Raw genomic sequence first — 17,438 nt, forward strand, 5'->3', positions numbered from 1 at the left:
AGTCAGCACTGCTGTGCCAGAGACCATCACCAACAGCAGGGCTTTAAATGAGATTGAGGTGGGGTTGTTATCTTAAAGGAATTCAAACCACGAGCTGGCTTAGATTAAGTGCCTGGACTCAGCTGCAGCGTGTGACAGGCTGTCTCCTGCTACAGCCCATCCTGTGGCAGAGGCAGGGCAGAAATGCCCAGAACCATCCCACTAATCACCAGTGTGAGGGTCAGAACACTGATCCTAAACCCTCACCCGACCCCACTTCCCAGGGCCCTCACATAATGCTCCCAGGACTGAGTCCTCTCAGATTCCTGAAAGATCTGCTACCTGGTTGCCAGCAGCAGAACAGCAAGGGAAAAATATAAGTACTCATTTTACCAAGGACACTCTAGTGTTCCATGCTTTTTTGGTTTTTTTTCACTTCAAAGGGAAAATAAATCCAACAGGAGACAAATGCATTTAATAATTTTTAATAATTTTGTGCCATGGTTTAACCACAGCATATTAAGAACAAGCATAAAATCTGTATTTAAAACTAACAACAGCACTTAGAGCAACATCTTCCTTTAAAAGTATTGCAATAAACAGACCTTAGGTCTAAAAACTAGGACATCACCATTTGCTCAATTAAAAGAGTCAGATACACAACAGTTGAAATCTTTTTCTGTATATAACTGGGAGTTACGGTGGAAAATAAGCAACAAATTAATTGTGTTAAACAGAAAATAAAAAATAAAAAAAAATAAAGCAAGCCAGGTTTGTCATAGCATCACATGAACAGCTATTGAGAAATTCCAATACAGTTGTAAAAAGACTTACTGTTTTTAATAGCATTGTTTTACAACAATAAATTTTAAAAGAAAGATTAAATATTGTTGATAGTGCTGTACATATTTCAGAATAGCTTGAAAGAAAATGGACAAAAATAAGAGATGTGTTGAAAATGTGATCTTGAAAGTCACTATGCTGGAAATACAAAAAAAAAAAAATTAAAATCCATACAGCAATAAAGCATTTTACACTGTAAATAAACTAGCAAGAAACAACAAAGAAAGGGTAACACTCTAAAAACAGGCATTAGATGGTTAATTTTGAGTGTAATAGCCTGACTGATGTACACACCATCATGAAATGCTCTGAGCACAGCAGCATTGGGCAGTTCAGAGTTATACAAAGATAAAACCCCTATCAATACTTATGTAGTCTTTATATTATGAGTAGAAAAGCTTTGTTAAAGAATACTAAAGTAATTTTTTTAAAAATTACTGTTATTATTATTTTTGCTGTCCAGGTCTATGATGCCTGAGGCTCTTGTAACTTCTGCTCATAGTCCTTTTAAAATCTTGGCTGCCTGCTGTGCTTTGTGGTAAATGGAAAAGCATGAACACAGCTGTGAATACACTTAATAGATAGTCTGCTCTTTCCACTGCAGCTTCAAAGCAAATTAGTGCCTCTAAAAGGAGACATATTCGTGTTTGGTCCACTCAATATGCATGTTTTGTTATGATAAATCCTACTCTAGAATCCTCCAGCAGGAGGTTTAGTCTCACAGCCTTCCTAGTGAAGGCCCGGGGTTTTTTTGTTTGCTTTCCTTCCTTCATGCACAGAAGTGGTACTGCAGTGCAAACAGAAACGTGAAGGTGGCCAGGCAAGGCACACTTCCACAACAATTACTCCACGCCCTGACAAACAATAAATCAATTAACAAGTGACAATCACAAAAATATGTGTATTTACCTACGGTACATGCCTACTGACAGAACAGCTCAACGTACAGAAGGATGTGATGATACAAGCTACCTGTAAGGGCATGATGATGCAGAACTGGCCATAAAAAATTCAACACACTTCTTCAAAACAAACAAACAAAAAAGAAAACCAACAAAACAACCATGATCAACATTCAGATACAGGACTCCTGTGAGGGCTTTTAAAAAGATATTTACAGACAAAGGTGTAGATGCTTCAGGTTGACAGAGAAGCAGTGAAGGACTGTGCCCCAAGGCACCATCCCCCAGCATGATGGACCAGGTTGAAAGCCCACTCAAACCAGAGGAAGCCCCACCACTGACTTCACCGGCCCCGGGCAAGGCCCCCTGAGTTTTAGCACAGCACTTTGCTAATCATCTGAAAAACCAAACCAAAATGCCATCTCAAACATCTCCCAACACCTTGCTACCTTACATCTGTGGTTAAAGCCTGGCAAGTATAAAAAAGCTACATACAGACAGGAGTATCTATGAAAGATTAGTTGGTATCATCTGTGAGAGGACGAGTCTGTTGAGGACCAATAAACGTTCACATCACCTACTGTCCTGGGATAGTTAGAACAAACAGTTTAGAAAAATAAGTACAGCATCTGCAAGTCCCTACACTAGAACTTCATGTTGAGTTTTCCTGAGGTATTTGCTTTACCGAGGAGCGTGCAGGAGCACGGGAATGGAGCGCCAAACACGGGGAGACGCCGGGGGAGAACCAAACTGCCAAGGGAGCCTGGCAGGAAGCTGAAGTGTCAAATTACGTCCCACACCACTTCCCAGGTTGGGTTTGAACAGGTCTATGCATTTCTCTGTAATCTTAAATATGAACCTGGGTTAAGTCATTGCTGTCAGAAGCCAACCAGCAGCAGAGCTGCGAAATCAAAGCTCCGCTCAAACCCTGCATTCACCTCACTATCGACTGTGACCATTCTTGTCCATCCTGCAAGAGCACAGCCCACCTGTGAGCCAACCTGCAAGAGCAAAGGTCACCAATGAGCCACCCTGCAAGAGCACAGCCCACCTGTGAGTCCATCCACACCCCAAGCCCAAGCACAGTCTGCAGCAGCAGCATGGTGCACCAGTCGTGGGCACACAGCAAGGGTTGGCTGTTGTCACAGAACTCTCACTGGCCTAGTTTTGACTTTGCAGGGATGGTTTGGGTCAGCTCCCATCTGTCTGAGCTTCACTTCAAATCTAGGATGTGATTAAAAAGGTTCAAAAAGTTTTAGCCCATTTCCAAGTTTAAAAAAAAAAAAAAAAAAAGGCAATCAAGGAGAGTAATAAATAATGTATCTGCTGAAGAAGTAGTAACTAATACTGGTCCAACTCAGCAATAGCAAAGCAACAACCAAAACGAGAAGCATCTAGTTGCAAGGTTAAAGCTGTGGAGGTTTTGTTTGTTTTGTGGTTTTTTCCTTTTTTTTTTTTTTTTAAAGTGACACATTAAAAAGAAAAAAATCTTCACAGCAAAGATGCATCAAACGACTAATTGCTATACACAGGCTTGTCAAAAAGGATTTGTTTAACCTTTTTCCCTTATGATATTATAGTGTTATTTAATAGGAAAATAAAATACATAGACTTTTTTGTCATTTGTATGCATTAATTTGCAAACTTTCTTACAAAAAAAGGACCAAGCACAGATTGGCATTCACAAAGTCTATGCCATTTTTTTGTGTTAAAATTGGTATCATCTGTACACTATCTTACAGTATTAACAACATCTATTTGATTTTGTATGTTTGTTTGTTCTACCCATTGGGTAGGATATGTGCATAATATATTCAAGTTATACACAGCACCATACAAAGAAAAAAAAAAAAAACAACAAACCAAACCAGAAAAAAGGACAGACAACTGAAAAAGCACCATTTTAAGTGAGGCACAACAAAGGTGGGAGTGCAAGGCCTGATGCAAAGCCCCCTGAAGTTGGCAAGAGTCTTCCTACCAACTTCAGCAGGCTTTGGATCAGGCCCTCGAGTGCAAGGGGATTCCTATCTGCTCAGACCTGAACATGAGGCACCTTAGTTGCTTACAAACTACAGACATGCAAACCTCCTCAAAATTATATCTAGTAAGGACGAATTTAATTTATTAGTAAACCTACCACAGCAGACAAACAAGCACAAACCAAGGAGAGCAAGGAAGAAGAGACAGCTTTGTCACCCACGAGATCCTACATACACCATGTTGTTTCAGAAAGCTCACGCACCAAACCACTTAAAACAGCAGCAGCAGCAGCAATATAGCAAAGAAAACAGCATCATCTCTGGCAGCAAATCACACATCTGTCAGAGGGAAGGGGAAGTACATCAGTGTTACAGTTTTGTTTTCTTATCATTAATCAACATAAAAAGGTAAGCTCTTTTATAGCTAGAAAGCAATGCTAGCAATACCCGGGTTGCTTGTGTTCAGCCTAAAAACAGGAGAGACACCAGCAAGGCAGCAGTACGAGCCAGGAGAGTTTGTGACACAGAATGGTCCTTGATTTCCCTTTCAAAAGCAGGATAATTGTGCTGGGTGGTTACAAAATCAGCATTAGCACCCCTGAAACACATTTAATGCCAATGACAATTTCAAGGAAACATCAGTAGGCCCCTCCACTGCATGTCTGTGGTACTAAATAGTGCAGCAAAGCACTTCATCAAAACACCTACACTTCAGCTTGCTGGGAAGAGGCAATGCAGGTTTCATGTTGGTTTTGGAGGATGAACTTAGTGATGCAGCTTTCTGTTTACTCCCCAGACTGTACCAAGAAAATTACTCTGTTTTTTTTTTTTTTTTGCTGGTGCAAGTGTGCCCAATGGGGCTTTTGCCAGCCCAACAATGCAATCAGAGGTGGCTCAAAAGGTAATTTACAACCCTGATTACTGAGGACAGGCTGGCAAACAATATATTAATGATCAAAAATTCTACCAACATTTTCAGTCAGCATACTCTCAAAGCCTTAAATCTGAATTTCCTAACAAAACATTCAGAACAGGTTTTGGGGAGAAACCTCTAAGTTCAACACATGCTCAAAAGAGACTTTTCCATGTCCTAAAAGGCCTCAACAGGACTCAGACAACTCAGTAAGACTGCCTCTTTCCAGGGATTGAAATGATTGACACATTTGGGGCTAGTGTAGGAGAAAAGTGGTAACTGTACTGGTTGGCAAGCAGACAACACAGTGCAGGGAAAGACCAGATATGTGTAATTAAATTATGTCCAACAGCCTTTATCTAAAAAGCAAGGATGTAACCAAAAGCCAGACTTCATATGAACCCACTGCACAGAAGGGTCACTCGGTTCTCATCATCAGCTAGTCCAAAAAAAACATTCCTATGAGATTTATGGTACACTAAGTATTATTTCCTGCCTGTACATCAATACATGAGGTCTGCATTGGGGTTATCCCAGAGCACGAAGATTTTTCAAAGCTCACCCAAAAGAAGAGAGAGCTGTTGGATGGAAGGTGCACCAGCACACCAGGTGACAGGCAAGAACTGGTGCAGCAAGAAAGTCCCCTACTGATAAAAACACAGGTCATGACATTTACAGGACTGAAAAGCAAATATTCCTCATACTTCCTGCTGTTTGACAAATGACCTGTATTTTTCCTGAGAGCACAACACTGAGCCATTTAGCACTTCTGGAAGGTGATCATGGAACAGCAATTATACAGAGATAATCAAGGGGACAAGTTTGCATGCAGGTCTGTATGTGCACAGACATGACTCAACAGTAATGACCAGAGAGAACCTGTGAATAATTCTAAACACTTCCAAATGTGCCAGCAAGCCTATTGTTTATCCTCAGGAAAAAAAAAAAGGGCAATGAAAAATATTGAAGCACATCTATTTTTCACCAACTTAATATTTTGCTTTTTTCGCCTACAAAATCAGGTTACCTTAGCTACCATGAGATTTCAGGGATAGAGTCAGAGAAGGGTTAGCAATCAATCTTCTCCAAAGTATTCAAGCATTCCTTATAGATTAGAGTGTCAGTTTTCAGGTCCAATCTCTCACTACCTGGCAGGGTAGAAACTACTGCCTCAGACAGCACTGTTCCAGACAGCCTCCACATGGGGTTCTTCAGTAGGACAATGATTTCTTCTCTATTGCAAAGAAATGCATTCCTTAGAAAACAATGCAGTTCTACTCCTTACCCATCCCTGCATCCCATTCACAGAAGAAAAAAAGAACTCTCAATGACACTTTTTAAAAACAAAAATGTATCTGCAACAAGAACATTCAGAGATTTGGCATAACAGAAGCAGCTTCCAGCTGGGCCAAACTGGTGGAAGAAATGGGCAAGCAGTTATAGAAAGCCAAATGAAGCACAGCTTAAGCCATGGTTCCTGCAGATTCCATGAGTGCAGAAATGCAAACATCTTCCTCACTAGCCATCAGGAACTTATACTTGGGGTGTATGCTTGAGTTTTCTTACTTCCAAGGGAAAATCAAGCTGTAATAAAGTCCCATCAGCCAGAGGCTGGCCCAAGTGCAGAGCTCATCAGTGACAAGACCAGGAGTAACATAATTAAATCCTCCCTGATGAAAACATCCTATTATGCAAAGTCCTGTGAATTCTGCACGTGCCACACACAGTCCAGGAAAGGGATCTCAACACTGCACTGTTGGCTGGGTGCCCCTCTTCCTATCTTTCATTTTTCAAGCAGCATCACACTCAGTCTGCTTGTCCAGCACTGAGAGGAGCCCAACCACAACTGTGCCAGACAAAGGTACAGAATTAGAGCTAAGTGCCAAGTGCTCCACTGGTAAACTGGGAGAGAAACTGTTCTTTTGCTAAACCCCCTGCCTTTCCTAGTCCTGAAAGATCATACAAAACCACCAAAGATGGGGCATACTTAGCATCAAGGAGAGAGCCATGCCAAGAAATGTAAGGGAAAAATTAGTCTTTTTAGTAGGACAGAGGTCACAAAACTTTATTTCATAAAGGTGCATTTAGAAGAAAAAATAATTTTTTAACCTGAAAATTTCTAAAGGAATCACTGTACTGAATTTTGGGAATGAGTTACTGGGCAAAGTAAGAAGATGCAACCAGAATTCAAGGAAATATGATCCATCACATAGAAAACACCACACACATTATGTGGGTTTTGTGCATCAAACACATAAACCAGAGCATCAGTATGGAGGCAAAATCTACGCAATTAATGCTACAATGTTTGCAGAAATCTTTTATAATTTATACAAAGTTTCATTGAGTGGTTCTGGAATAGTCTATCAGTTCTGGAAATTTCAAAGCTTGTCTTCCATAAATGCTTCATAGAATTACCTATCTTCAGAGTTCACCAATTTCTAAGCCTGCAAAGATTGATAGTGTTATCTAATTCTGGTATTTCTTTTACCATTCTTTCTGTTACCAAGAGCCGATTCTCTACCATGCCAACAAAAGGAAAAAACAAAATACAGTGTTTCAGGGTTACACTGTTGACTGCCTTTCCATTGGGGATCACTAATGAAAATAGCTTACTTAGTGCTAAAAGAGGCCCCAGAACAGAAGCTTGCAAGCTCACCTATAGCAAGCAAACTAGTCACTACACTCCCAGAGCTGAGAGGTACTGTCAGCACAGTGCATTTGGGAAAGCAGAGCATGACATTAAGCCATTAGTGTCCAAAGGAGGGCAGTGAGGATGATGAAGGGTCCTGAGGGGAAGCCCTATGAGGAGTGGCTGAGGTTACTTTGTTTGCTCAGCCTGGAAGAGACTGAGGGGAGACCTCAGTGCAGTTACAGCTTCCTCATGGGGGAAAGAGGAGGGGCAGACAGTTTATACTGGATATTAAGAAAAGATTCTTCCCCCAGAGGATGGCTGGGCACTGGAGCAGGCTCCCCAGGGAAATGCTCACAGTACCAAGCCTGACAGTTCAAGAAGCATTTTGACAAGGCTCTCAGGTACAGGGTGTGACTCTTGGGGATGCAGGACAGGGAGCTGGACCCAGCTCCCTGAGGGACCCGATGGGTCCCTACCAATTCAGCTTGTTCCCTGATTCTAGGATGAGAGGACAAAGATGCAAGGGGAGATGCAACTATTAGGTGAGCAAATACCAAGTTATTTTTAAACAAGTATTTTCTAAAGAACTGGAAAAGGCTACATTTTTCATGCAGAAAAATTTGCTCAGTCAAGAAAAATTAAGAGACAGCATACTGGACAATGTTAATGGGAAGTGCATAAATCTAGTGGCATGCAGAGAGGGCAGAAGATGGCAAATGGCTGTTTTTAAAGAAAGTACGTTCCCAAGAGGTGACTTTGAAGGCAACTTCAAGGCTCACTTTGCTGAGATCTGCACATGGGGAAAGTTGGTCTTCAATCAGCCCAAGCCCAGGGCCCAGTCCAGGTGTGCTCTGCCATGACAACTGAGTTCCAGCTGTTCTCACCTGAAGGCTTCTCGGCTAAACAATCCTCATTTAGGCAACAGCACAGTATCTGTGTAGGCACACACATTCTCTGGCTTAAAGGCTCACTCCTCAAGTGACAAAAGTCAATGAAGACAAAACCAACATTTGCTGGCTTTCTCCTCTGGTTGGGTTTTGTTTGTGGTTTTTAACTAAGGATTATATTCATAGGTTATTTGCAAAAATCTAACTTCACAGCTTTTACTCCCAGGAAACAGACAGTGACAAGAGCCCCAGCTGACCAAAAGCCACCTAGTCATCTTCTATACACCTGTCCTGTGGGCCTGAGAGGAAAAAAAAAAAAAAAGTGAATCCCACCATACAATCTCTATCTCTCCCTTCAATTAATACGTACGACAAAACACAGCTTTACTCTGCATTACCAGCATGACTCAGACCAAAATAACAATTAGAGAGACAAATGGGGCTGTGTATTCAGACTAACAGTTATACAAATGTTTTCTGAACTAGAATAAAATCAAATTACCTTATGAAGAAAACAAATCTACACTGAGGCTCAAAGGACACACACGCACGCAGACACACACACACACACAGTTTTGGCATTAAAACTCTGCATAGATCAAAGATGCACTTCAGTTATCAGAGCCCCCTGTGTACAGAAGTCCTGCAGAAATCCAGCCTCCAGCCATGGGACCAGGGCATCAGTGCCCTTGGGACACTCGGTGGCTGCTGCCTGCAACCAAGCACAAGGCTCAGGAAAATAGAAAAAAGTGAAAGGTCTTAAAGTGAAAAGGTCTATGACGCACTCAATACACCTATATATTAGAAACTATTCAAGCTAAGACTAAAGATTCTTACTTTAAGTCCATTTCCAAAATGCATTTTAAGTGCAATTTGTGCTTTTTCATGTGCTTGTGATGCCACTATCACCCTCAGCCAACCGAGCTCCAGCACCGTGCGTGCTTCCACACGGGAACAGCCAGAGAAGAAACACCCCACGTGCCACGACACAGGCAGGGAACACTTTCCAACTACTCCCCAGGCCAGTATAGCAAAAGTCAGGGCTTACAGACACTTGGTTAGGAGGTGAGTCACCTTTAGCCATGAGCACAGTCCTGCTGGTGTCAGACAGACATCGTGCACCCAGAAGGGTTTCCACAACAGGGCCCAGAGCAAAATGGTTTGCAGGGAGAATTCCTGCCACTCCCACATCCCTACAGGACATGGCAGGAGCTGGCACCACTGCCACCCGCACTCTAGGTACTGCTGCAGAAACACCATGGGGGTTTGGCCACAAGGGCCCCTTCATTTAACAGGATGGACCTGCAGGACTGGACCTCAGCATCTGAAAGGATGAAATGGAGAGCGAAAACCACAACAGTCTCACGAACTTGAACAGCACTGCAGGAGGAAACAAATCCCACCCTGCGCTTTCAAACGATTTATTGCATAACGTCATGATATGTGACTAAATACATTTCAGGCTACAGTGAGGACAAAAATCTCTAGAATGGTAAGTACTGGTGATACTGCATTATGAAAAGGAAAAGAATGGCAGCACTTAGAATCAATACAAATCAACTCATCTGGGAATTTTAGCTTTGCCATTTATGAAAGAAATCGTCTACACTGCACAATAGCTAAACCTTAAAGTGATGGAAAATGCTGGGATTTCATATTTGCCTTCTTCCATCCAAAAGTCTCCAAGACACTTCATTGATACACTGTTATTGAATGCAAATTATTGCAAAGGCAAGTGTCCCTGTATTTTTTGAATTGTAAAAGTCAAGAGATGTTAGGCTAAGTCCTGTCCCCACCTTCTAGCAAACCCAGGGGGAGGGGGCAAACTCCTCCAGATTACTTCTAGGGCTCTATCATTATTCCACAGGTGAAACAACAACATATAGAAGAACTTCACATAAAACAGTTCCCTCATATATATTTTTTTTTTAAACAGTAAGATAGTGCAACTTTTTAAAACACATTTATCACAACACAAATTAATTCCTTGCATTCATCTAAGTTCTCAACTTTATACCTTGGCACACAGAACAGGAATTTTGTTTCATATTTAAAAAAAATTCACACACTGGGAGAAAAAAAAAGCAAACTGGCCAATTCTTCCCCCATTTATCTAGCAAAACCACCTTCTTCCTTCTGCCATTCAGTGAGTATAAAACAGGCTGTACAAGCCTCATTTCTGTGCTAAGTTAACTTTTAGAATTAAATAATTGAAATAGTTTATTAAAAAAAAATAATATATTCCCCCCCCTTCTCCCCTAAAACACTGCTCATAGACAAACTGAATGGAAGTTTGTATTTCTTTCAATCTGCTTTGCATGCAATTCCCCTGAAAGGAATCAGAAACAAGGAGCGGGTTTGCACGTTTGCTTTTACTCAGTTGTACCACGTGAAGCGTAACAACACTGTGCACCGGAGCACGGGCTCTTCCTCCACGCCCTGCTGCCATCTCCCGTCTGCAGTCCCAACGCTCCCGGGCCAGTCACCTAGACCAGGTTTCCTGCTTTCCGCTCCTGGCCTTTGCTGGGGACTATTGTGCTCTCTGAATTGTTCTGCTGAAACTGAAGTCTGCTCCCCCTCTGCGAGGAAGGAGGCATGTTGCTGTGCTGGTGATGGAAAAAAGAGGAGCCCGGGTAATGCCCCATGACCTCGCTGTACGTCGGGGGTGGTCCTTCCATCCTTCCATTACTGCTATAGTTGGTTGCACTTATGCCCGAATTGCTGCTGGGTGGGCAGGGACCCCCATTGTACATGGAGACGTCTATCAAGTCGCTATCAAAAATGGTTCTGTTGGGCGGCGCCCTGACGGATTCCCGGTTGAGCTCCATCTGCTGCTCGGGGTCGCGGAGCTGCAGCGTGCACGGGCCCTGGTAGGGCGGCGGCTCCTCGCCGTCCGAGAGCGAGATGGTGGGAGGCAGGTCGATCTCGTGCTGCATGTATGGGTACGTGGGCTGGAAGCGGCTGAAACGGTCCCGCTGCATGAAGGACGGGGCGGTGAACCTGTCCCTGGACCTCGGGGCGTACATGATCTGAAAAGGGAGCGGAGACACGCGTGACTCCACCTCTGCACAAAGCCCCATGAGTGCTCCACCCTTCACAAGGAACTGATGAAACGCAGAACGGTTCTTTCTGCCGCCTGTCTTAGCTCCTACTCAGAGCTAATGCATCCCCCAAGAATTCAGATGGCCATTTTAGTACAGTCTGTAAAGGCTCGACATATCTCACACCTTCACTCTCAGAGAGTATCAGGTGTCCTCCTCCCCCTCAGCTCTCAGCCATAACTCAGCCTCTGGGGAGAGCCACAAAGCTTCTGCACTGTGATGGAAAGTATGGCCCTGTACATTAAACCCTGGAGAAGGACAGGCTTTACAAAAGGAAGCGTTCAAAATACTCTGTGAGGTGCTATTGCTCCTCACTTGGTCTATCCCTGATCTGGACAGACACAGCAAATTCTCAGATCTAGATCTATCAAACTGCTCTTCTCTTTTCTGGATCCCTGCAGTCTTCAACCCCTGACCTTCACAGATGCAGGGCCAACCACCAGGAAGTTCTGCTGCTTATCAAAGGACAGCTGGACCACTCAGAGCAATGCACCCACAAATTACACAGACAAGGGATCTGTGCTGGCTGGGAGATGGGTGATAGGATAGGTGTTGTAAATCCAAGAAAAGTTCAGGGACAAGAGGAACTGGTCTCCCAGCTTCCAATGAATACACAGATTACTGAGCCACTGCAGGAGAGAGACACACCTCCACCACTTGTGAATGCCTACTATGACATGGAGTTGCTGATGGAGATGAGGTGTCAGGCAGAATTTCATTCTTTTATGAAATGGTCTCAGGAATTTATGAAATGCGTGTCAAGGCAGTCTTAATGACAGTGTGAAGTACACAGTGAAAAAGCTCTCTTTACAAAAAATAGATGCATTTTTTTGAAAGGAACCAAATATATATTACAGGGAAAAAAAAAAAAAGAAAGCAATTGTCAGTACCTCTGATGCACCCTGGCGTGAAACCGAACTTTCTGAAGGCCACAAGCACCCCTCCTGAAATGTGCAAGAAAACAACAAAGAGAAAAATTAATAGATCACATCACCATTCTGACTCATTATCACAGCTCTTACCAACAGTCATCTTCTAAGGACTGGCTGTCTCCAGGAGCTAAACATCAACATCCCATCCCTTTCTTTCCAAGACATGAGCAAAGAGCAGCTCTGCTCCCAAGCAAGTCAAGCTTGGTCCATTTTGCAACTGCCAAGATGTCATCCACAGCATCCAGCCCCAAAGGCCACAAGGAAGCAGCAAGCTGGTGGTGGCTGAGAGAGTGTGGCAATGCATGGAGATGACAGGAGACACCTCAGCAGCTGTGTGCTGAGCAGGTACCTGTCACCTCCCAAACCAGCAAGGGTGGCAGGTCTGACAAAGGTCTGCCAGCCAGGATCCCCATTACACACCACAGGCAAAACAGCTCACAGCAAAACCTGGCGTCTGTAATCTCAGTGAAGTGACAGACATACTAAACCCAGGGATAATCTGGTCAAAACTGTCAGCAGTTGCCCAATTCCCACCATAAACAGTAGTTAAAGCAGCTGAGGTTGCAGCCACCTTTTCAACCCCTTCTCCAACCACCTTCTCAGGTCAAAATATTTTCTCTCTCGAGTTTTGAAATGCTGTTCTGATATAGTACCAGCACTCAGGGCAGAATAAAAGGCTGAAGAACAGTATGTCAGTAAGGAAAAGTAGTTTAAGGTGTATCATCATTTTTCTTGTCAATTAATTGTTTAGAGTAGCAGTAACTCCCTCAATGAATTTATTTTATTGGGAAATTTTGAAACTGAAAAGGATATATCAGAGCAGCTATAAAACACAGAACTTCAATCTTGGTGCACAAAGAGAAAATCAAAATATTGTATAGTCATGACTATTTTCTTGATGCTAATTCAAGTTTTACAGACATAAGAAATTTCAGAAACTGGAAGGAAAATGCATACTGTCCCCAAAAGCATTACCATGTATAGACTGCTTCCAAATCTTACTGTACTGCTTCTTCTCACCATAGCATCTTTCAACATATTTCAGATGTAAAAATAGACCCAACTAGATGTTCATCATGACACTCAGAGACCAAAAGCCGTCTGTGATCCTGTCAGGAGAGTCCACCGCAGAGGAAAGCTGCTCTAACAGGACTCTCCCACAGGATTCAGCTGCTAAGGGAAATGCCCTGAATAGCAAAGCTGGTACACTTCTCTCCTGTAGCTTTAGAGAGCAAAGATAGAGAGAGGCTGACAATTGCACTTACAACTTCCCCAAGTATTCTCCTTTGCAAAGACATGGAAGACAAATTTTATGCAATTCATGTATTTTAGTGCCTCAATAAGGTTCTGTGAGTTGAAGAAATTAACTGGAACACATGGATGTATATACATACTTGTACATACATTCTTTTCCGTTTCTCCAGTACCCAGGTGCCCTCACTTTGAAATACCTGGGGGTATGTTTGCACAATTAAATGCAATCAGGTTATCAACAGTTGACCCAACAGGTTCCAAACCCATTGCAACTGTTTGTAAAACATACTAGTCAAAGTATTCAATCAACTGCTCCTGAGTTACAGGCTCAAAAGAGAGGAAAAAAGGCAAAACCAACAAGCCAATCCAGAAAGAAATAAAATCTACCTCTACCACTCATACTACTTAAATTCCTTCATGAAAAGGAGTTGCTGATGAGGCTGTGGAAATAACTTCCATCCTAGGGCCCATCTCCCCAAAGGCAAGAGGGTAAGATGAGATGAGAGAGATGGTGCAGCATATGGAGAAAAACTCCTTGCATAGAGATGGAACAGGGCCTGCTCACTGAGCCAAGACTCCCAGATCTGCTACCAGCCATACCTAACAGAAATAACTTGGGAGAAGACAAGAGTTGCCTGTTACTTCTATGCTGATGCCTGAATCCCAGAACTGTCAAAGGCCCTGCCTGGAGGCACTGCAGCTGCTACAGGGATTCCACTGAATGTAACCAGGGCACTGGGATAGTCACACCAAGAGGAGACCAAAGGAGCCCAAAGCTCTCCCTACTCTGGCATAATCACTTGGCTGAACTCTGAGCCTGTGAGATCCTCAGGATGCAAGGATTTGTAACAGTATCGTTCCTGTGCCACTATGTCCTACAGTTCACCTGCAGCACCCTTCCCTAAGGTTTCCCCAGACAGAGCAGCAGACTGAATAAACACTTTGGCAGCAGCCAAGCCCCAGCAAGATCTCTATCCCAGGAGCCAGAAGAACTCCCCAAGCAGATGGCTGGGTAACATGTGCTCAGCATGCCCACACTTGGAAACGACCAGGCTCACACACGTGCAGACCAACCTCACCACGGCTGATCCAATGACAACACAGAATTCTCATCAAGGCCAGACTAGCTGATCCAAAACAGAATTTCTGCCCTCCTGAAAACACTGCACCTGCCACAGGAGACTTACTACCTACCTTTCTTGAGTTTTTATTAAAGGGAAATTCCCCTTCCCTGCATTGGTTAGATACCACCTAACCCTAGGGTTGGTGTCCACTCCACCGATCTTGGCATGATGACAAGAGGTGCAGATAAGAAGAAAATGTTTGTTTCTTCTGTTGCAGGAGATAAACATCCCCACGACTACGCTCCTCCACCCCAAGAGGCAGATTTAGGAAATAATGTGCTTGGGGACTACCCTGACCAATGTGGGGTGACTTCTACTGATAGAAAGTGTTAGGTCTTGCTCTCTGCTTACAGACCTTCCTTTGAAAGATAAAATCCTTCCCTTGAGCTCATATCAGTGAAAATCAGATGTATTTGTATTTATATTAGGGATTTGTACAAGTAGTTATCAGGTATGTGCAAACAAGGCTAAACCTGAGCAAGTGCAATTTACCCATATGTTGATGAGGGCAGTACATCATTTACCTGCTTCCTACAGACTGTCAATAGCTAGGCCACCTCAACTTGCTCCTTCTTCAGGAGACTTCAGGCATGAGTTTCAACACTTAAAAATAACAGGGAGAGAAAGCCTATGCATTCACTCCCTACAGTGTATTCATTTTTAACACTGTTAAGCTTTGGAGTGGAAATCCTAGCACCCACCAATAACATCCAGCAAGAAAAATCTTAGGGATCCACCCATGGTTTTTGCTGAGCGTTGCCATTTTTGGGTTCACTGTAATTTACAGAAATTATGTTTGTGATTAGGTTTGGAAATAGCAGCATCATTCAATAAATCCAGCTGAGTGATTACTTAATTATCTCATGGTGATGATTATTTAACTCAGTATTTAGAGCTTAGGAGACTCCATAAGCCTAGGATAATTTGCCATTTCATATTTTAAAAAGCCTTAGTGCCTCTAGAATTAAACAGTGTAGGAAGATGACTTTTTGAGGACATTTTTAATTACTGGAGCACACACTGTCATCCAATTGCCTCAGCTGAGCATCAGTCCATTGACAGCCAGCAGGAAAGACATTTACCAGAAGAATGATTTTCAACTCAGGAGAAATTATAGGTAAAAATTTACACTCATCAAAAAGTTGTCCTCAAACTGTAATACAGCAAAAGGATCTCTGTGCTTATTATAGCTGTGATAGAGTTAATTTTATTCATAGTAGCAAGTATGAGGCCATGTTTTGGATTTGTGAGGAAAACAGTGTTGATAACCCAGGGATATTTTCATTATTGCTGAATGGTGTTTACACAGGGTCTTTTCTGCTCCTCACCTGACCCCACCAGAAGCTGGGAGGGGACACAGCCTGGACAGCTGACCCCACTGACCAAAGGGACATCCCAGATCATATGGCATCATGATCAGTATCAGAAGAAGGAAAGGGGGACATAGGGAGCAAGAGCATTTGTCTTCACAAATCACTGCCACACACCACGGAACACCGATGCCCTGGGAATGGATGGACACCTACCTGTCCCTGGGAAGTGGTGAAGGAATTCCTTGTTTTGCTTTCCCTATTAAACTGTCTTGATCTCCCACAAGTTCTCACTTCTACCCTCCTGATTCTCTCCCCCATCCTGCTGAGAAGAAACAGCTACATGGTGTTTAGTTGCCAGCTGGGGTTAAACCATGACAATCCCATATAATCCAAACTTTTCTTTTTTTTTTTTTTTTTTTTGCTGACTGTTAAGGAGATTTACAGGCTTTCTCCACTATTAAGTTTCTGCAAAATAGAACTCCACCTGAAATAATGTTTCCTGAGAAACAAAAGTCAGTTTTTCACTTTCTAAAATGTGTTACAATCATTAAGAAAGTCCTTCTTTTCCCCTTAAAGACTTTTATTTTGTTTTTATTCAAAAAAAAGCATGTACACACACTCAAATACACACACTTCTTTAGCAAGTGAAATGTTCCACATAGCAGTGTAGTTTCTGATTTTGGCCCTAGGTGGAACATTACACCACATTAAAGCAGTGGCTTGCTGAAAACACTCCAGGAAAGCACAGGGGCTCATTCCTCCCTTCCATTCCATCTTCCTGGGTGATACAGACCACCACAGTTCTGAAGCTAGCAACAAACACAAGCAAAACAAACTATTGTGTTGTCCCCAACAGAATGATGAGCATTCCAGCAAGACTGCTCATTCCTTTAAAAGCTATTCCCCAAGGGCAGGAAAGGTGACACTGTCTAACAGAGCAGTGCAAGGTACCAAGGAGAAGTACTGGAGAATTAGGGAGAGTGCCAAATCTCTCACACATAATCTGCCTCCCTACACCTACTGCAATTATTCCTGTTACTTAATGCTTTAAAACTTTTATTTCCCCAACTTTACAGCACTTCATCACTTTAAGTAATCTCCATTTCATTCAGCAGAAGGCAGTAAGTACTATTATCATCCTTCCTCCTTTGTTTGGAGATGAGGCAAGCTGCACAAGGTGACATGCTGAGTCGGGTGCCACCCAAAGCCAGCACTCCTCACTTCTAGTCCTACCTGCAGATTTCCTGGACAATCCTGCCCTTATTAAAAATATAATGACTTTACTGTGGGAGACTTCAAAGAGCAGCAGCCGAGCTCGCTGTCCCTCTTGGCAGCACTCCATGAGGAGAGGCGAGCCCATGTCCCTCAAGGAGACAGCAGGAGAATACAGTGCACATCCAGCCCCTGCCAAATGATGACCGGCACAAACAAAAAGATCTGGCAAAGCAGGGTGGTCTACAGCACTCTCACTCTCTCCTGGCTGTAGACTGGGTTCTTGTTCCCAGTGGGATTTTCTTTCTTTTGCATATGTCAGTAAGAAAATGAGAATGAGTGGCTCAGGGACACCAGCAGGGAA

At 43.0% G+C, this 17,438-nt stretch overlaps 1 protein-coding gene across 5 annotated transcripts in view; it reads right to left on the reverse strand.

Annotated features, from left to right (window-relative positions):
* Positions 1-448: 448 nt before the first annotated feature.
* The window catches only part of LDLRAD4 (low density lipoprotein receptor class A domain containing 4), a 282,043-nt gene continuing 265,053 nt past the window's right edge, over positions 449-17,438 (reverse strand). For 4 of the 5 annotated variants that reach the window (XM_079302393.1, XM_079302392.1, XM_079302396.1 and 1 more), the window contains 2 exons: positions 12,130-12,183; positions 449-11,167 (listed from right to left, as the gene is read on the reverse strand). In XM_079302393.1, coding sequence (XP_079158519.1) covers positions 10,625-11,167; positions 12,130-12,183 — 597 coding nt within the window. In that variant the 3' untranslated portion in view covers positions 449-10,624. The remainder of the gene's footprint in view (positions 11,168-12,129; positions 12,184-17,438) is intronic. The other variant, XM_079302394.1, reaches the window with a different exon arrangement.

Source organism: Erithacus rubecula (genome assembly GCF_903797595.1).
Source record: "Erithacus rubecula genome assembly, chromosome: 3".
Lineage (NCBI taxonomy): Eukaryota > Metazoa > Chordata > Aves > Passeriformes > Muscicapidae > Erithacus > Erithacus rubecula.